General features: G+C 36.8%; 1 protein-coding gene across 6 annotated transcripts; it reads right to left on the bottom strand.

The window, feature by feature from the left end:
* Positions 1 to 1089: 1089 nt before the first annotated feature.
* Positions 1090 to 21860, bottom strand: LOC117204251 (ankyrin repeat and KH domain-containing protein mask). 6 transcript variants are annotated; one of them, XM_033441467.1, is made up of 28 exons: positions 21498 to 21860; positions 17702 to 18145; positions 17048 to 17195; positions 16621 to 16901; positions 16263 to 16548; positions 15865 to 16166; positions 15559 to 15774; positions 14869 to 15486; positions 14661 to 14787; positions 13997 to 14589; positions 13663 to 13848; positions 13357 to 13567; positions 12900 to 13274; positions 12431 to 12775; positions 12134 to 12325; positions 11692 to 12057; positions 11458 to 11612; positions 10883 to 11058; positions 10668 to 10800; positions 9742 to 10484; positions 9349 to 9663; positions 9038 to 9232; positions 8808 to 8955; positions 8504 to 8711; positions 5843 to 6663; positions 4457 to 5719; positions 2918 to 3109; positions 1090 to 2550 (listed from the first exon to the last, which is right to left on the bottom strand). In XM_033441467.1, the coding sequence occupies exons 1-28, from the start codon at positions 21699 to 21701 to the stop codon at positions 2527 to 2529; spliced, it is 9267 nt and encodes a 3088-aa protein (XP_033297358.1). In that variant the 5' UTR covers positions 21702 to 21860; the 3' UTR covers positions 1090 to 2526. The 6 variants fall into 6 exon arrangements, with proteins under 6 accessions (XP_033297358.1, XP_033297356.1, XP_033297355.1 ...); XM_033441465.1 differs by having other exon boundaries at positions 13357 to 13537; positions 21459 to 21860; XM_033441464.1 differs by having other exon boundaries at positions 12900 to 13271; positions 21459 to 21860.
* Positions 21861 to 22122: the final 262 nt, after the last annotated feature.

Consider the following 22122-nt stretch of genomic DNA (forward strand, 5'->3'; position numbering starts at 1 on the left):
TTTAGCAGACTGACTTCAAAGGATATTATTATTATTATTATATAATAATTGATTATAAAAAATGATTTTTCCTTCTACTGCATATGGTTGAACGTAGACGAGAAGAGTCGAGTAGTGCGTTAAAAGAATGAAATGCATGTAAAATTGAATTGCAGATCGATTAACAATTGGAGAATAATGAATATATACAGCAGGCAGGGTTGATTCTAATTATTTGTTTGTTTGCTTATATTTGTTCGTTTATTCGTTTGTTTATTCATTTATTTATATATATATATTTATTTATTTATTTTACTCGTTTATTTACTTTATTGTTGTATATCATATAATAATTTTGTATCGTATATTGCAATTATCATAAATCAAATTTGAAAATAGGCTTTAAATTATTATAACAATATATCTTAGACAATAATTGAAGCGCTCCCTGGAATTAATCGAGCTGAAAGCTCTCGCAACAATTTCCACGAGCTTTTACCGAAACGGGTAGGAAATCTTACACCTGTGTATGTAGGGTACCGTTTCAATTACGATATCGTCGCTATGTATATTGAACACTTGTTGAAATCCCCGTTAAGAAAGATTTTCAAATGTTCAATCAAAATGAACATTTCTTATTATGTGTTATCGAGTGTTCAGCTAGTAGAATACTTATTACTCGTACTAGTTTCAGCCGAAACAGTGGATGACGTTTACTATTTACCTTCCATTTCCTATAGTTACGTTATATGTTATAATAACCATAATATAATAATAAACATTATTACCACCACAGCAATAATAGTATTATAATAGCACTGTTGCTAGGGACGCATAAAGTTATATTTACGTGACGACGGCCCCACTGCCTGCTTAATGTAATCAACGATATTCATTCATCAGAATAAGATTCGTTATACATAATATTTAATGTAGTATCATTACAGCATACATTAACTCGTATCAGCAATTTTTGTTCGCATTGTTTCTTTTTCCTTTTATTTTTGTCTTATGTTCCTTTTTTACGTGTACGGAAGGTCTTAATTGAACGATTGATTTCGCGACGTCATGTCTGTTGTGTATTGTTTCACCCAAGTAATTAATTTACGCTTCTCATTTATACATTTTATTATCGTTCTTTCTTTCCTTTACATTTTCCCCCCTCTCTCCATATTCCTTTTTATTACATTTTAACGTAAGTGTTCTCGCACGACCTTGATAATCAGCGATCGCTTACGGGCATAATGGGTCGCGAGTTTCACTTTAACAAAAATAATAACGAAAAAAAACAAAGAGGCTAAACGCGAAATGTAGCTATTATATGTATACATGTATGTATGTGTGCCGACAGTCTTGTGTAAAATTGTGTACAGAATAGGAGAACCTCTGATACGAGATCATTACCATCAATCGTACCAATGTTTTGCGGATTATATTATATGATATTTTGCTTATTCTTTTTCTTCCTTTTTGATACTCAATGACAAATATATATAGTTGTATTTGAGGAAAAATAACAAGGAAGAGAAGATTGGATAAGAGAGAGAGAGAGAGAGAGAGAGAGAGAGAAATGATATAGCGATTTAGCGAAGAGTAGTGGTAGAGAATAAAAGTAATAGGAAAAAAAGAAGAGAAAAGTAAAGTTATACCACATAGTGCTTAGAAATTGGAAATAAGTTCCCTCGTGTTTTTGTTTCTTCTATTTCGGTTGTTTCCTTTGATTCCAAAATATATAATTACCCAACCAGAGATAAAAATAACTCATTTTGATACGACAATAATAATGTTATTATTGTTATTAATATGTATCATTTAATTAACATAATATTATTCGGCTATCCCTGTGGCAAATCGAAGCCTTTATTTTCGCACGCATGTAGGACACTTGAAACGAAGCTTTTAATTCGATACACGAAATTCAAGGAACAGAAAAAGGATAGAAGGTTTTAATTCGAGATGTACTGCTACAAGTGAAGCGAAAGCTGATGTACTTATCGTATGCGCATTTGAATTTATTATGACGAATGTCTATCAAATATCGTAAAGTTTGAGTCTCGTAACTTGGACAAAGTGATCCATCCGCGGTAACGATCAGCATAGGAAGAAGATTCGTAAACTGTCCTCAATATTTCATATGTTAAAAAATTGGTTACAGAACAATCCTGGAGTACAGAAGTAGCGTGGTCGAAGTACGATCAAAAATGAATTAGAAACAAGTAACAAACATCTTTTGTTCTGTTTCAATCTCACATAACTATCTTTCCCTTTTTTCTTTCTAACATTTCCATATCGTATTTGATAATTGCTTGTATTGCATGATTATACTAGACAAATAGTAGTAAGTTGTAACGATTTACCGCCTTATCACCTAACATGACAAATAATATCGAATCTGTGTCGCAATGGATACAATTAGGATAATAATGTAATTTAAGTATCTAAAAACAATGCTTCGTATTCCAGTTACATCTATTTACTACTTCGAATTCCAGGTTTTATTTCATTTCATCCAGGTAAGTATTTCTCCCTCTTTCTGTTTTTTTCTTTTTAATGAGTCCATTTATTCCATGCCTGAAATCAAATTATTTATTCAGGATGTATGTAAAAAGAAATAATAAGAGATATGACATTAGAAGAAAAATGGAAAGTGATGGTGATGCAAATAGAGGAGGAGATTAGATTAGTACATGAAATTATTGCACAAACAAAATGTTCTAAATAACGTATGAATGAACAAAGAAAACAAACGAGAATGTAATAAAAATACGAGCTCCATATGTACATAAGTACATTTGATTATCCACAATTTTTAAATATTCACGATGAGAATACGCGCATAATCGTTGACAATTTTGGTTCGAAAGAAACTTAACTTTGTAATTTAAATTCTACTTCATCAGTTATGCTATAGCTCTTCGTAAAGTAATTTGTAACATACCGGATGTTGCTTGTCTTGAACAGTATCAGGTATTCCCCATGCTGGTGGATCCATTTTGTTTGCTTCATTCGGAGGAATTTCTGTCAATGTAGGCGTACCAAACTGTCCCGGCAATAGGGTTAATCCTGGCATCAGAGATAGAGTGGTCGCGCTTCCATTGGGAAATGGCTGCTGCTGAGTATCAACGTGACCCTGCATATAAATCAAATTGAAACTACTAAATCTAAAGTTAAACATGCAAATTATGTACATAAATTAATATCAATATTCTTACATTATTTGTATTGTATTTGCATGGCGTATATGTATATATATATAGTCATACTATATATATATATACATTTTAATATATAAGTGTTATATATGTCGGGGCGGACATTAGAATTAGGGTTAGGGGCGTAAAGCAAATCTTCGTTTGGATTACACGTCGTCGTTATGCAATAGAGAAGACATTGGCTAGTGCAAATACGATTACCATAGAACCGGACAAGTAACCGTGGTAATTAGATACTCGAGAAACTAATGACAATGATCCTAGGCTCAATAACGAACCCGCGGACAACGGGACGGTAGCCGTACGCACTCGCAAAGATCTAAGTCGGATTCTGTGTTAATAGTCGCTGGCGTTAATCTCCTTTTTGTCGATGAGACCGCAAGAGAGAATGACTTTCCGTCCCGGTGATACCCCAGAGGAAAACTATGACGGGATGTGTCTAAGGACACGAGATCATCGGATTCGTCGGGGACATCCTACGTTCGGAAAGTAAGGGAAATTGACGTTGCTGCTAATTGGCCAATCTCCATATCGGTAGTTAGAAAAGGATGCTAGCTGCCCTTGAGGGAGGGTTGCTAGTGGGAGACGTCGTTCGTGGAAAAATAGGTCTCTCCTGTCTTCCCGTAACTGGGACAAAGACTGTGTATCTGTTGAAGGATTTTAGGTAACTAGATATTAGTGTTTATGACGGTCCTCGGGCTAGCCGATCACGTACTGTGGAGACGCGTCGACATCTGGTAAACATCCTGCCCGGAGAATAGGATCTGCGTGTGGCAAGCTACGGGACAGAAACCGTTGGAATGTTTACTGCCACGTGCTGCTACAAATCTTTCTTTTAAGGAGAGCTATAGGATTACTCAATGCCTTTGTTAGATGGAGAGTTCGTCCCGTTGACCGCGGCCACGTTCGGCGACTAATTGTCGCCTTGAGCCCAAGCTCATTGTCACAAGTCTCAAACAAATACAATTGGTTAGAATGACGGCAAATCGTTTAGTTACAACTGTAGATTTTAATTACAATGTTTTTATGGATTTTCCCGAGGTTTCAGAGGGAAGGCACCGGTGTCCTCTTATCTCCGACATATATTATAACACTTCCGAAAGATTTTTAGCAGCAAATTAGAGGGAAGTATGATTTTAAGTGAATTGTATACTCTGTGTACGTACACGATATTCGAATAGGAAGGAAGAAGGAAGAAAAAGATAGAAGGAAGCAAAAAGAAAAGAAAGAAATAAAAGACGAGAAGCATGACATAGAGAAGTTACCTGGAATGAAGATTCCATCATGTGATGAAGTTCGGCATCGACGTTGGATATACGATTATAAGTAGCGTTAGATCGGAACATTTGGTGTCTGTCTATGCCCGGAGCCAAACTCGCCCAAGATCCAACAAGCTTTTCATTGTTCAACATCCAATTAATAGAATCTGCATCACCACCAGGTCCCATCCCTGCCGTTGCGTAATTTTTCCAGGCTCTTTCCGTACCGATAGGTCGTGGTACTTTACGATCCTCGATCTTAAGCTGATTCATTTCTTGAGCTACCTGTGCCGGCGAAGAAGGTGATATAGCCGGTGAACCGCCATTCTCTAGGCTTGTAATCAAATCAATGCTTCCAGGTTGTGCGGATAAATTTGCCAAATGATTGGAGAAACCAATTTGGCCTATCATTGGATCTTGATGGGGCGGGTAATTATTGTGCGGTGGAGCAAACGGCCAACGAGTTTGCCCGTTAGTCGAGATTCCGGTATTGCCGGGAGTGGCTCGAGATGGTGCCTGATATTTTCCTAAAGGAAAATTTCCAAGCATTGCCAAGTTATTAGACTGGATCGCGGACGGAGGAGGCGGCGGTACAGTGGCGAACATGTTTGGATGCATTCCCGCTGCCGCCGAACCCGCGTTAAACATTGTCACTTGAGGTTTGCTATTCAAATGTAACGAGCTAGAAAAGTCAGGCGCTCTGGGGTTTAATCTGGACATACTGACTGTAGTGTTCACCGAAGCAGATGGCGCTATTGTTTGTGCGAAATTCTGCATATGCGGGTGGAAAGGTAAAAGCGGATGACCTTGCCCTTCGTTTGGTACCATCTTTAATAAACTTGAATTCACGTTTGGATGCTCATAGCCAATGTTGTTTCCTTTAAACAAACCTACGTCCAACGTCGGTTGTGATGTAGAGGCAATCACGTGTGGTTGATGGGTTGTCGCATTGCGAGTTCCTGTCAATTCCCCTTGAAACACTGGTCTACTAAACTGAGCTCCCATAGCTGCTCCCATTTCTATATTTTGCTGAGGAATTACCGGCCGTGCTACAGCCAAACTACCTGGTGGTTTGCTTGAAAGAGGATGTTCATTGTAATTTCCGGATGACTGGAATTGCGGTGGTTGAATAGGATTATGGCCGGTATTCGATGATACACCTCCGCTTCCTATGCTAGTCGCGCTCGTATTAGTTGTATTGTTTGATTTACTTGAAACGGGGGAGCACATAGCTGTCCCTCGATATCCAGGAGCTTTTGAAGCATCCACCTACATGAACAAAGGAGAACATTGTTGAACTAACAACGTTCGCATTGTAGCAGTATCATGGATACACAGGGTAGCCTAGAATAACAAGTTATTGTCCATTCTATCATTACTGCAAATACTAACCTGAGGGGGTATGCTGTCGATGAATTTAGACGAGGATGAACCCGAAATGTTAACGGACACTCCACCACCACCAGCTACAGTGGCGAAATTCATACCCTTCTGAGATTCATTTTCTCGACTACCCCACATGGATTGTTGTGTAACTTTCGTAAACGTGTCATTGAATAGGGAATATTCAAGAGGTGTATTATTCGTTTGCTGTTGTTGCTGCTGCTGCTGCTGTTGCTCTTGAATTGTCGATGCAATAGGTGGTGGACTACGTGCTTGCTGTTGCTGCTGCTGCAACTGTTGTTGACATTGCGATGATATCGGGGGTGACGGACTGACTCGTATCGAGGAGTTCGAACAAGTCGAAGTGACGGTACTTTCCGAGCAGTATGCAACCACAGTGCTTGTTGCCGGTGATACTGCCACGTTCGAGCCGGGAGAGTAAGTAGACTTTCCGGAATAATGGGAGACCATAGTTGGTGGAGCAGACAAAGTAGGCAGTGGTCGGCAGTGTTTTGGCGATGTATTGACTGCAGACTGTTGAGACGAACTCTGAGCCATTGCCGCAGCTGTAGCTGATACAACAGTCACCGAATTTGCTTGCAACGATTTTTGCTTGTTTACCGTAGTATGAGTAGACTGCATGACGGTAGTAGATGTATGCGTTGAGGCAGTGATTTCGGATAACTTTGCTGCAAACGTTTGCGTAGTACTTGTCGTTACAATTTTTGTTGCTCGTCCAGCGGTCATAATTGCGCTCGTATATGACATTGTTGTCTTCGTGTTTGATGACGAAGCCATCTGGGCTGCCACAGCTTGAGCTCGTTTTTCAGCTTTATATACGCAAGCAGATACGTAGGTATTAATTTAACGTTTATCAATTAAGGGGGGGGGTAAGGTTTTAAAATTTTTTTGCATTTTTTTTATTTTTTTTAATTGAATGCATAACATCTTAAGAATATTGTGTCAAAATTTCAAGTCAATTGGGGCAAAATTGACGAAGTTACGAGTATTTTTATACATGTCGGATTTTATTACCTACCCGACCCAAGCGTGCTATTGTTACTTCGCAGACGTTTTTTTCTCTATATAATACCTAATCTTACCCCCAGATCTATTTATAGTACTTAACGACTTAAGTACAAACCTCCTTATACCTGTACTGTATATTTTGTCAGTGTAGAGTAAAAAATTTAGTGTAAGAGTAGATATTCCAGTTTCATTAAGTTTTGTGTTAAATTATTACTAAAATGCCTAAAAAAGTTACTAGATCTGATAGACAATCAACTGGTTCGAGATTATATCGACCTAGAAAAATTGTACCTCCGCATAAACGTAAATACGAAGGCACTTCAACAAATAGCGCGTCAGCTAAAAAAATAAAAGTGACTGTTGAAGATCAAGTTACGAAGGATCGTGAAAAATATTATAGGATAATTGATTTTTTATTAGTCTTTTCAACAATTGTTACGCTAGTGAAGAGGTAAACCGATAAAATTCGCTTATGAACGTTTTATATCAGATTTTTTAGTGTTCAAAACTTTAAAGCGTTTTCCCCACAACTCACGTTTTCAAAGTCAGTGCCCCCAATTACTTCAAAACTACTACACCGATCCTTTTGAAATTTTGAGGACTATTTCATAGTACATAATTTGCGAGGTAACGCTGTAGAGTTTTTTCAAATTTGTTAATTATTTTTATTTTAAAATAACAAATTAGCCGAAAATTTTCGCACAAAATCGCGTTTTTCCCTTCAAAGTGTTCCAAAAAAGTGAAAAATTGAAATTACCTGGGGAAAACTGTTACCTAACGAATGAACTTTGACTTTTTGATTTCTGATGATCCAGCACCAAGTTCTGAGGGGCACCGCAATTATACTTTTTTCCGAGACACGTCCGAATAATTGCTGCCATTGCCGTATTTTTTAATATTTCTCCGTGAAAATTTTATACAATATTCTTCGAATGTCATACTTTAATGTATTATTGGTTTTAAAAAAGAAATTTTAACTGTATCGTCAGAAAAAATTCACAAAAACATGCCTTTTTTTGTACGAATTCGAAGAATATTTTATACAATATTCTTCGAATGTCATTAATGACATGAATGAATGTCTTTAATGTACTATTGGTTTTAAAAAAGAAATTTTAACTGTATCGTCAGAAAAAATTCACAAAAACATGCCTTTTTTTGTACGAATCAACTTTACCCCCCCCCCCCCTTAAATGAACATTATTGTTTTGCTACGATGTTATATCGCTTTTCTGCATGTATTTTGTATATATATGAATAGATATACAATATATGCAGGGTTTATCTTGTAAAATTAACCACCACATTTCAGACATTTCCGACAATTTGCCAAAAAAATATTTTAAGTAAAAGTTGGTTAGTTTTTGTCTTGCTACGCATTTGACTACTAATGAATAATAAATATATTGTGATATCTAAAAAAGTCAAGGTAACCTTAAATTTTTATCCAAAAAATTCTTTTTAAAATTTTTTTATTTAGCGAATTGAAAACTGACTAATTTTTGTTCAAAACATTTCTTTAACAAATTATTGGAAATGCCTGAAGAATGGTTAACCTTAAAGGACACACCCTGTATATTCGTATATAGCGTAGTACACGCTAGCCGAAATTAATGTAGAGAAATTTTAATTTGTTATTACCCGCAGCCACAAGTCTGGGTGCTGTTGCGCGTGGCAAAGGCGTTGGAAATGGTCCAGCGAGTTTAATGGTTGACGACGATCGAAGTGGGATCAACTGATTAACGGTAGAAACTCCGGATGTGTAACTAGATTTATTAATTTGCGTACTACTGGAACTAGACGTTAGACTTTGAGGTTTATTTACAGGACCCAACTTTGCTTTGCTCGACTAAAATTGAAATACATGAAAGAAATTAGGGAATGAATCAGCTGTAAATTATAAAATCTTTCCAGTCTTATTGGTATAATAATTTGATGGTCTTACAGCTACAGTAGATACGGTTTTATCCCAAGAGGAAGTAGTAACAACTGTGAGTTTCGATTTTGGAAGCATTTGCAATATATCAACATCTGGATCTTTAATAAGAGCAGCGATTAATGTATGAGCCTGTTTTGTCGCATCGGACGATCCTCTGTAAATGAGGAAAATATGAAATTATCACATATATATTAATCGATCATTTTCAAGAGAAAATAAATAGTCAACCCTCATACTTAATAGTAATAATTCGTTCGCCCTGGCATTTGCTTTGTTTTTCAACTTCGATATGCGCTCCTGTTGCACCTCTAATAGCATTTATATTACTTCCCCCTCTTCCGATAACTCGACTAATAGCATTTGGTGGGACAGATACTTTCTTTGAACGGAATGGTGAATTCATAAATCTCCCAGAATCATCCGACTGTCCCCTATTTCCAAAGTTACATCAGATATTTATTTAATAATTACACCACAACATAATAGCAATGGCAATGATTATAGCAATAAAAATGATAACATCAGCAATATAAATCGTGCTTCTTACTTTCGTACAACTTCTTTCCAGCCTTCTTCACGTTTGCCTGCTTGCTTAGGACTGGTTGTGTTGTTTGACTTCGTAGAAGTATTCAATGCGTCGCCATCATACTGATTATTGTAAGTTTTCTTGCCTTTACCAGGCATATATGTTTCGTTGCCAGTTGCTTCAAAGTCTTCTCTATCGGCAGGATGCCTCGATGATTCAAATACCAGTTGACCTTTCAATTTACGTTCACCACAATTCACAGCCGAAGATCTAGAACTCATTGTAGCAGAGGTTGCGGATACGGATACTGTATTAGAAACATTGGTCATAATTCTCCTGAAAAAGTAATATCATTAGAGAGTCTAACGTTAAAAAAATTCATCAATCACTCATATCGTTACTTTTCTAACTTACTTTTCGGTCGTATTGTTCTGAGATTTTGTCGGTGTAATAGAATTTTGTGACAAAGTAGTGCCTTGCGTGACAACAGACTTTGGAGATCTTTGGGGAGACGTGTCTTTTTCATTGTTGTTTGGACTATTAGCTTTCTTTTTCTTTTTCTCCTTCTTTTTCTCTCTAGCTTTGACGTCATTACTACTACAACTGCCTTGACTATTCGCATCAATTCCGCTATCGCCTTCCTCTCTGTAAGGATCTTCCGGACTTCTGTTAACTGGTGATGGCATACTGTCCATTCTTTCACAACTGTCTCCAGTTTCGTGTTCACTATCATCTGCTCTATCGCATTCCTCGTCCCCAGATTTCTTCCCATTTTCCTCTTTATCTTCATAATTTGTTTCATTTTTCTTATATTCTTCATGTAATTTTCGTTTCTCCTCTTTTTTCTCAAGTTTCTTTTTTTTCTTTCGCTCTCTCCTGCGAGCAGCCGCGGCTTTTTTCGACTCTTCCCTCGTCTTTTCCATATCAAGTTCTTCCAATAGTATCGTTGCATTTTTATTTGCTTTTGCTGCTTGAGTTTCCTTTGCCGCACGTATAACTTTCACACATTCCTGACATTTTTCTAAGAGTTCCTTGTCACTGACAGTAGCTATATACCTCGTCATTTCTTGGTCACTTGGAAATTGAGTAACATGATTTACCATCCACTTAACAACTTTAATATGTCCTTTACGAAAAGCGGCCATCAAACAAGAAACCTGCAATTGAATAACACATACCCGCACGCATTAATATTCATACATATAATATGTAATGTAACATGTAATATATACAAACAAGTTAAAAAAGAAAGGAAAGAGGACAAATCAGAATGTACATAGTATGATTAAAAAAATTTAATTCGATTTTGTGGTACATCTAACTTTTAACTTTTCACATACCTTTCGATTGTCTTGCGAATCAATATCTGCTCCAGCATGATACAATAAATCAACAACATTCAAATGCCCTCCATTTGCCGCTAACCATAATGGACTATTTCCTTTTTTGTTCTTCACCTCCACTTGCGTCCCTCTGCGAGTTTCATGTTATAAGACACTTAGATTAGGTTTACAAGACAGAATTTTCATAAAATAAGATAATAACAAAATATTACCTTGACAATAATAATTCTACAAAACGGCAGTGTCCTTTGTCAGCAGCGATGGTAAGGGCAGTGTCGCGAGATGATGGGACGGGAGTAGCATTAACATCTGCTCCCTTAGTAAGTAAAACACGTCCAACTTCTACGTATCCTCCACTAGCCGCTTCCATTAACGGTGTTAAGCCGGTCTGAACAAAATTTTATAAGATTCATATTTCACAAGATTCCTATAGCATTATACATATATGTTCAACACAGTATTTCAAAGCTATATATTACCAATTCGAAATTCAAGTATTATAGAAAACAAAAGATCAATGATCTTCAAACTTTTACAACTAACTAAATTTAAATAAACTTTGAAAGCAAAAAGCAAAACTAAAATTGTACAAAATGGCAAATGACAATAGTTGATCAAATTTTTTTATACTTTGTACTATGCAAAATTTACATATTTCAATATATGTATTTTCGTCATAGATATTTCATACATCGATTGTATTAAACAAATAATTAGAAATATATAAGAAAGAGGGAGGGGAAACAAATTAAAATACACACGCATACACATACACATTTGTTTATACCTTAGCTCGATGTTCTACGTTAGCTTTTCGATCGAGAAGAAGACTAACGACCTCATGTCTTCCTTGAAAACATGCCAAAGTTAGCGCCGTATTACGATTCGTCTCTATTTGAGCATTTATATCACTGCCCATGTCTAATAACAGCTTAACCGCCGCTATAAATGATTATAAACATATTTATAATACAAAATTTTATATTATTACAATAGTAACTTCACTTTATAATGAACGTACCAACATGACCATTCATGGCTGCAAGCATGAGTGGAGAAATACCTAATTTTGACCCAGTCCGGGAATTAATTTCAGCACCATGACTAAGAAGAAGCTTTATTATATTAACGTATCCACCAGATGCTGCAAGGCTCAAAGGTGTGTAATCAGAAACATTACGGTGTTCCTTATTAGCACCCCGATTAAGGAGAAGCTCTACCACTTCGTATCTACCACCGCTGCAGGCAAGAGACAAAGGAGTATCCTTGGTGCGCTCAGATTGAGCTTCTATATCAGCTCCATGATTCAAAAGAATTTCTACCACTTTTTGGTGACCTGCTGTTGCTGCCAATATAAGGGGAGTAAATCCCTTTTTATCTCTATGTTCTGTAAGAAATTAAAAAATTTGTAAATATTTAGTATATTTAGTATAATACTTTGATGTCGTGCTTATGATCTATACCTATGTCTGCACCACGACTTAACAAAAGTTCAACGAGTTCTTCATGACCACCAGCACATGCCAATGTCAAAGCTGTATCGTGATTACTGTCAGTTTCGGAATCCACATCCATACAAGAAAATGATGCAGGCGGTACTTGACTAGTAGTATAACCACCAACTGTTGGAACACCTGTTGTGTATTGACCAGCAACTAAGTAATAAAATTCAATTAAAAATTGGGTACAATTCTCTTGAACATTTGCATGATTAAAAAATTATATATTTTCTGCTTATACTAATAAGAAAAGTTTTATACCTGTTGTTGGGTCCAATTGATAATTTTGACTGGGAAAATTGGGAGTTTGCTGTTGGGTATTGGCAGTTTGTTGTTGTTGTTGTTGTTGACATGATGGTTGTTGTGACAGAAGTGGATATCGTCCCTTTTTTCCTTTACCGGTCGTTGGAGCTGTATAAACTTGTTTTTTATCTGAAGCAACAATGGTTGCAGCAGTTGTTGTTGCTGGCGCTTGGGTTTGAGTAGCTACTTGAACCTGATTAGTACTACAGGTTGTTGATTGAGCATAACCATTTGTTTGATGGGATATACTATCTATTATTCCTGTTGCTTCGCTTACAGTTGGCAAAGCTTGTGTTGGAAATGCTGATCAGAAACAAATATGTGATCACGTTGAGGGTTAATATGTGGTCACAAGTGTTTTGAATATAATGCATAAGACAGAAAGTGAAGGTGAAGGCATTTGGTTAATCATATATATAAAACTCACTTATCTGGGAGGATTGCAGTAACAATTGTGGTTGAAAATGGGTTCGAAAACCTTCCAAAAACCCGTCTTTATATGCTTGACTCTGTAGGGATTGTGGACCAGTTAACTGCAAACCTGCTGATATATCAGATTGTATTTGAACACCAGCACTAGTTACTTGAAGCGAAGGCAAAGTTGGTAACACAGGATTGGTAAAATACTCTTGAGAAGTATAAGGGCTGGTTGTTTGTTGAACTATTTGCGTTGTTTGCAAATGTTGCTGCTGCTGCTGCTGCTGTTGTTGTTGTTGTTGTTGTTGTTGTTGCTGTTGAGAATCCTTACCATTTGTCACTTCTAATCTTTTCAATTCAAGCTTTTCTTGATCTTCTGTTGCAACTTAATCAGAACATAATATATCATCAAATAGCTATGAACAATTGAAGAAAAAAAAGAATTCATTCTTTATTTAAATATTTACCATCGACAGTATCGTCAAAACTAATAGATCGAAAAATTTCAAAAGCATCATCCAAAGGAATATGCGTGCCATCTTCTAATTTTATAACACTTTCACTTGTACAAAGAGCCTTTGCTTTTTGAGCCGCAGCAACAAAGGGACAAGCTCCATCTCGATGTAATCTTGCTAAGTCAGGATCTGCCTGCTCCGTTAGATTTTGTTGAGTTGTTTGCTGCACGTAATTTTTATATATATATGCATACATACACAGGCGTATGTGAGCACATACGCACACACATCCTTGTGTAAGACATAAGTCATAATTACCTGATCATGAAGATGATGTGAGTGCGTTGGATGAAGATGTGACATTAATTGAGTAGGCATAAGTATATTATTTCCATTAGCAGTTACTACTCCAGTTTGTTGCTGTGATTGTGATTGCTGTTGTTGATGTTGTTGTTGCTGCTGCTGCTGCTGCTGAGCTTGCTGTTGTGGTTGTTGTTGCTGTACCTAACCAGGTATAATATATACTTTGATATATAACATGCCAACATGTTGGAAGGAAAAAGGGATAAGAGAAAAACAGATGAAAGAACGAAAATAAACTGACAATAAATAAAGGAAGAAGAAACAAAGTTAAAAGTATTAAAGAACAAACCTGTACTTGATCCAATTGTAACTGCAATTGTTGGTTCAGCTGTTGCAGCTGGTGTACCTGTTGGACTTGATAAGTGTGTTGTCGTTGTTTTTGCTGGTATTGCTGTTGGAGACCAGCCATCAAGTTAGCTTGTTGTTGTTGTTGTTGCTGTTGCTGCAACTTCCCGGCCATTACACTGGACGAAGCTTTCCGGATATTTTTACCTTCTTTTTTAGAGACAGGTTTTGCTTTTGGGCGATCGCTTATAGCAGTATTCTGGCTAACATCACTACTCGCGGTAATGGGTTGGGAAACTGCCATAACAGTGGGAGGGGTGGATATACTTGGAGGACTTGGCGTAGTTGTTGAAGATGTATTTGAAGTAACCAATGGAACGGACGATGTAACAGGTATCGTCGCAAGAGAAAGAGGAGGAGATGTAGGGAAAGCGTTTGTCGTGGGAAAAGTTTCCGATATGGTTGGAGCTAAGGATAACTGAGCTTCTTGTGCAATTCGTTTTCCTCTAAGAAATGCATTATACAGTGACATTGCTTGGCTGGTGCCTTGATGACTTAATGAATTTCCGGGCATGCCACTTGTACTGCAAACTAAACCTTTCGACCGAAAATACATCGATCGTTATTAGAAGTGTTTCGAGCACAACAAAAAGAACTCAATCACATACCTGATGATAATGTATCTGGATCACTAGAATCTTCTTGCTGCTGTTGCTGTTGTTGAGTTACAACAGGATTCTTTGCACTACAGAACCAATGTCCTGGACCTTTAATTTGAAGTTCTCTCTCTACCCTCTAAAAACATTTATAAGACATGAAATACACTGAGAATATCAAAGAGAAACCTTATGCTTAAATTAATAAATGAATATTTACTTGTAATTCTTCAAAAATTTGTTGCTTATGTAGGATTTGCTCTTGTCGAGTGTTCTTTCGGCTATCCGTAACATTTAATCCTGGTGTTGGCGCTGGAGCAGGGCTGAGGCTGATGTTAGGTTCTGAAAGGTTGGTAAATCCTCCACTACCCTTATCCAGAATATTGGTATCATCTTTAGTGGTTACAATTGATTCTCCTGCGGGCTGAGAACGAACTTGTTGCGCCTCAGCGGAAGTAAGACTTGTGTCTGGCATCATCGTTACGGATCTGTTTTTTCTTAGTAACGATTTTTGTGTATTGTGTTTAGGTTGAAGATTTTGCGATTGTGGTTGATCGGCAGCATGTTGCTGCTGTTGTTGGTGTGACTGTGGCTGCGTAGATGCATGTTGTTGATGGGGCACATGCTGTTGATGTGTAATATGTTGCTGTTGTTGTTGATGTGATTGTTGCTGCTGCTGCTGCTGTTGCTGTTGCTGCTGTTGTTGTGGGAGCAACATAGGTGTAGGTGTTGCATTATGCGGTGTACTCATCATAATACTGTGAGGGTAATCCAATAGAAGTTGAACTACACTAGTATGCCCACCCTTTGCAGCTTCTATCAACATCGTAGAATTATCCTGTAACAAAATTTTAATTTTTTATGGTGCTGTTATAAAAGAACTCGTCAACCATTATTACACGCCACATACCTTCAGTTTATGAAACGGATTAGCAGACTGAGCAAGTAAAAGTTCTACAACTGCAAGATGTCCACCAGCGCAAGCTAGCGAGAGGGGAGTGTGATCGTTATTCGTTGTTTGCCTATTAACGTCTGCACGTTTCGTTATAAGAAACTGAACTGTACAGAGATGGCCGGCTCTACATGCCTTCATCAACGGTGTTCTTCCTCCCTCTGATTCATGCTCCTATAATATATAGAAATTAGATGGCGAAAAATATAAAATAACTGTTCTGTATATATTCTTTAAAATAATTTTGATTTAAGAAGGAAGTACCAGATCAGCACCAAACTGAAGTAAGAGATCCGCAACATCGGTATGACCATTTTCACAAGCATACGTTAATGCAGTATCTCCTGTTTGAGTTTGAGCATGGACATCTGCCGCAGATTCAAGTAAGTAACGAACGAGTTCTAAATGACCTTCCTGTGCAGCTTCCATTAGAGGAGTAGAGGCACCTAATTCAATATCAGCTCCTGCTTTAATTAGAAAATCAGCAACTTCTAGAAAGCCACCGCAACAGGCTAAGGTAAGTGCTGTTTCTTGTGTTTCTTCAGTTTGAGCATTGATGTTCGCCCCTATATATATCAAGATGTATAAATTTTACTTTCCTTGGAAAAATTTCTTAAATAATTATATCTCGATTGTTGCAATGAACGAGAGTTGTGATGTACCTTGACTCAAAAGTAAAGCAACCATTTCTTCGTGACCTTCACGTGCTGCTTCCATTAATGGAGTGTAACCTTCATCATTTACTTCTTCGATATTAGCTCCTCGTTCAATCAGGAGCATAGCCAGATCAACGTGACCTCCACAAGCAGCCAAAGTTAATGGAGATTCAAAACTGTCTGTTGGCATATTCACCTGGGCACCCGAATCTAAGAGTAAACGAGCTACTTCTACATGACCATCCATCGATGCTTCCATAAGGGCAGTGTGCATTTCATCAGTTTTGTGCTCCTATAAGACAAAATGATTCAGTTTGAAATATACAATCCCATAAAGCAAACAACTACAGTGATAAACAGGTACCTGATCTGCGCCAGCTTCTAATAAGAAGCGAACCATTTCCAAATGACCTTTGTAACAGGCTAGTGTTAGCGCGGATTCTTTAAATTCATTGGAATGAGTATTAATTCCAGCGCCATGTTCTAGCAAGATCTTAGCTACTGGAACATGTCCAGCACTAGCTGCTTCCATTAAAGGTGTATGACCGTTTTCATTATGATCTTCAACATTGGCACCTGCTTCTAATAATACTCGCACTACCTCTTCGTGACCACCCGCACAGCCATACATAAGAGGTGTATTACCTAAAAGTATAGAGCCTGATTTATCTATTACTATATATAGATGTATAAAGATTTCTTTTTAAACTTTATAAACTATAGACTATAGACTATAGAATTATACCAGAGATATAAATCATAAATATGAATATTACAACTACATTCCATACCTGAAGTAGATTGAGCATTAACATCAGCTCCATGCGCAATAAGCAAGCTTACAACATCTACATGCCCTGCACTGGCAGCCTCCATTAAAGGGGTACAATCCCCCTTTATGCCACGATCCTCCACGTTTGCACTCATTGCCAAAAGTACCTGCTCATAAAAAGATTAATCAAATAAAACAAAATGACTGGAACAAATACATTTATTGCAACTCAAACACAATACAGTCAAAAACATTACATATTTCAATTTATTTTTGTACAATAGGAAATTATAAAAAGTTCTCTACAAATAGGCTGAACGATATTATTGTTTGTTTTATTTATTTTTAATATTTCTCCTTAAATGATATATTGAATTAATCTTTAATATTCTTCTGTATATGCTTAGAAGAAAAAGACAAAACATAAAGATTATATTTAATATCAGCAATAATGACAACATTGTATCTGAATGTGTACATACAAACACATGTATACAGAAATTATACATAAAATATTTCAAGAAAAGCTGTTTCTCTCTTTTTCTCTTACTCACACACATTTGCACGCACATTCCCTCTCTCTGTCTTTTACATGCGCGCAAGATCGCACTAGCACACAGATACAAAATGAGCACTTATAACATAAATGAATGATCATACACAAAATTCAAACCTGAGCAAGTTCGTAATATCCAGCTGAACAGGCGAGAGAGAGCAAACTCTCTCCCTCCTCTGTAGTCTCGTGAACACTGCGTCCTTCTGTTAATAATTTTCTAACTGTACCTACGTCTCCGTCAGTACACGCCTCTACAAGAGAGCGCTTTTCGTTTTGTGTGCGTGGATTATCGCTGCGCATACGAGTCAATGCAGCTGCTGCTTCATCTAATGCACAAGAAACACTAGATGTTATGCGACGGAGCACTTCGTGATCAGGCAAGTGCTTCCCATCGCCTGATGACAACTTGCCAATACCAGCTACTTCCAGCAACGATTCTAATCGAGCCTGAGTTTCAGGATCCACAGATCTCTCTGGATCTTCAGAAGTTAACAGAAGCTTGGACGATTCTAAATGATGACCTTCGTCTAATTCAACCTGATCAATTGCAAAACACTCCACCTGTAAGTAATAAGATAAAATTTTTTCCAACAAAATCAATATACAAAAACAATTTAAACCTAATAATTAAGATATAAAAGTAGTGTAGTAAATTTTCACTTGACATAAACGTATCATAAACTATGATGTATTAATAAATAGATAGTAAATACGAAACTATATTCCAGCAAGGGTACTGCTTCCTTCTACTTAGGAAATTCTAGTAGAATACTATAGGTAATTATAATAACACAATTTCTTTTTATCACTATTATAAATACGTATTATGTTTAGTTTATATGTTTAGTTCATAATAAATTAACTACATAAAGAAACTATTAATTACTAAATTTGATTCAGTACTTTTATCAGGAAAGACACAAAATGATTATAGAAATTAATCTAAAGATTGCCGAGTCATATTTCCTTAATATATCTGTTTCACTCAAGTTTTATAATTGTGGCTTAAAATAAACTTGAAAGATTTTAAATTAGGTAGACCTTAGTCTGATATTTTATCAATGTAAAAAACTAACAAGTTTATATGTGGAATATGTATGATACAATTTTGCTGAGATGCAAGAACAATGGTAATTGAGGTTATTGTATAACAGAAAATCCCCTCCACTTGATGGAAATGGAAAAAAGAAATAAAGAAGAGGAAGAAAGGATGGAAGAAAAAAAGGATAAAAAATAGAGAAGAAATTGTATAGAAATATAGGAAAGAGATTCAGGCAAATTAGATGAAATGAATGAATTGTTGAGAAAGTGTTGGTCAAAGATGGAGGAAAAATGAAGAATAGAAAAGAATAGAGTAAAAGCCAGGTAATAGTAGAAATGATATAAACAAAGAAAGCAATATCGTTGCAATATGCAGAAAATTTTAGGTGAAATCAAATTGCTTTCAACCGAAAGTTTTGTCTGTAAAAAGAAAAGGATAATTTGTAGACGATCTAAATTATAGTACGTACATCTCGCGTAGAGGTCATATCCTCTTGCGCGACGAGTGGAAACCAATGAGACATAAACGCAAATCAGAATGTAGGTGAAACTATTTTATTTTTTGTATATGATTAAAACGGCTTGGCAGTGAACACAGAGACATAAGAACAATGTGCAGCCATTCCAAGAAGGAGGAAACTGACACTTCCTTGGTATACTCTTCGCGTGCGTAGTGAACGCGTCCCGTTTGTTTTATCGAAACCAAAGTAAAGAGAAAACGACGATACGAGTCGCGTATTCACTGATCTTGTAAGCACACGTCGTACTAGCCAATATAATTGTTCGTCGAAAAAAATGGTGAAAAAAAAGAACTCCGTTTAAGAACCGCTGTTGGTAGAATATAGAATAATATGGTGGCTCTGCTCTCTAGAATTTCCACGCCACGAACACGAGCGACACAGGGCAGAACCGATGAGTAGCCGGCAAGAACAGAGGTAAGGATAGAGCCGAAATCTCGTTGACAGTATAACAGAAACAGTTAAGTGTTACAGTAAGGTAAAAAATACGCCTATGGACGTATAGAGAAGGTAAAGAGACGGCCACAAGCAGACAAACAGGCTCACGACTCGCACGAATACGCGAGAAACGCGGCCGAAGAGAACTCCGCTGGGTGGCGCACAACGTAGTGCAAGCGGACGTAAAATAGCTACACACATACACTTATCTATGTACGAACAGGCACATGCGAGAGCTCGCGCGGCCCAACGTACACTACATGCAAGATTACTAGTTCAATGAAAACTCTACCTCCATATACCTCTCTGCACAATACATATTCAGACTAGTAGTCTACATGCATAAATATCTACTTGCATAAATGTATAAACATATACATGGACGTACACGTGCGTGCGCACGCGCTTGATTATGCAGTGCAGTTAACCGGACTGCTTTATTTATCATTTACACATATACCTTTGCAAAGTGCCTTCATCAGATTATACAAATAAAATAAATGTACAAATTTTTCAATCGTTTCTACCCTAGATTATAATGTAGTCCATGTATAATGTACAACTTTGTCAAATGTCTAAATCGTTTGATCGGCCTAATACTTAATAAATATCTACAAACGATCTATAAAAGATAAAGATCAATAAGGTGGACTACAATCTAAAAAGATGGCAAGTATATTTCTGATAAAATCACAAACAAGTAAAATTATTTTCCATATTACAATACACCATGACGTTTTATTAGCTATCATAACGCATATATTTTGATTATATAACATCCCTGCGTAAATTCCCATCTTGTTCTCTTTTTCCCTTTCTTCCTTTCTTCCTTTTGTCGAAAAATTTGTGGAGATTGTTTCGTAGTATTTATTAGTTTAGCGATTCTCGTACCAACGTCTCATGCTCGGAATCAAATTTAAGATTTCCAGAAAGAATCAAATGTCATCATTTCTTATTGCTTTTTCAATTTTATAAAATACCCACCGATGTTTAATTACCTATACGGTTGTACTAAATAAACTGCAAGACACCAGGCAATACAATATGATGCGATATGATGCGATACGATATGATATGATATGATACGATATGATACGATATGATACGATACGATACGATACAATAAGATACGATACGATACAAAAGTTTTATGCTGTTTTTCATATGACGATATAGGTTATAATTCTGTTAATTTCGTTATTTTTCTTCTCGAATAGGGAGTTTCTTCTTTAAATATTATTGATTATTGAGTATAAATGGAAAAACATATGAAAATACAAAATCAAGAATAAGTACTGACGCTAAAAGAAATATGCATGTTGATCGACGATTCTTTGATACAACTAATTTTCGAACTCTTATATCATAAAAAGTGGATTATATTGGATTTGCAATAAAATTCGGAAATATCAAAGATTAGCAACGATTCAAATAAATTTCATGAAAAGCTGACGTGTGCGTAAGCATACAACACGTATATATGTCTATGACGTATACATATAGATAGGTATAGAAATATATAGTATAGAGGAAAAGAGAACAAGTAAGAGTAAGGATAAGGATAAAGGTAAGGATAAGAATAAGGATGAGGGTAAGGGCAAGGATAAGGATAAGAATAAGGATAAAGATAAGAGTAAGAGCAAAAGCAATAGCAAGAACAAAAGCAAGAGCAACAACAAGAGCAAAAGCAGGAGCGAAAGCAAAAGCAGGAGCAAGAGCAAAAGCAAGTATGTAAGAAAGGAGAACAGGAGGAAAGAAGACGGAGGAGGAGGGTGTGGAGGGGATGGTAACTGGATGGACGACAGAAGCGACAGACGAATTCGTGCGTGTGCGTGCATACGTACATGCGTGCGTTCAACCTCTGATTGTAGGAATACCTTATTCACGATGTGGCATGTTTTTTTGACTCGGTTTACCTCTGAAACACTGTCCTCTTCGCTCTCCGACGAGTCTGCCATAAAGCGCGGCTGCAATTCGGAGAAGGTTTCCGTCTCTGACTTGGTAGGGCTGGAATTCGAAGACTGGGGAGTCGACGACGTCTTTCCAATGTCGTGGTGAACGCTTGCTGATTTCTCGTGCTTCTGACTATCCGAGGTTGTTCCTTGTGCTACATTCTGCATCTTTACCTTCCAGATGAATCATATGATACTAAGGTATCGTTCCCGTGTCGCAAAACACACACAGAACACTTGCTTTTCGATAATAATCTTGAGCACGATCGCCGTCATTCACGTAAGCTAACACCCGCCATTTCTACTATGGCCGACACCGAGTCTCCCGGATGCCTCTTCGACCATCTATATCATTACATACGATTCGATATGCCATCTCTCGTTTTCCATGGCGGGTAATTTCGATTTCTCCTTTCACAATATTCTCATATCCTCCTTTATCTTTTTTCAAATCCTAATAATTATTACCATAATGTTCATCATATATGTGTATACTAATATTTTGAATAAAAACTGTAAACAAACTATAGCAATTATGATACAAATTAAAAAAAGAAAATGTAAATTTAAAAATTGTTTTTTTCCTTTC

The sequence above is a fragment of the Bombus bifarius genome, unplaced genomic scaffold (genome assembly GCF_011952205.1).
Source record: "Bombus bifarius isolate JDL3187 unplaced genomic scaffold, Bbif_JDL3187 scf7180000007977, whole genome shotgun sequence".
In the NCBI taxonomy this organism is placed as follows: domain Eukaryota; kingdom Metazoa; phylum Arthropoda; class Insecta; order Hymenoptera; family Apidae; genus Bombus; species Bombus bifarius.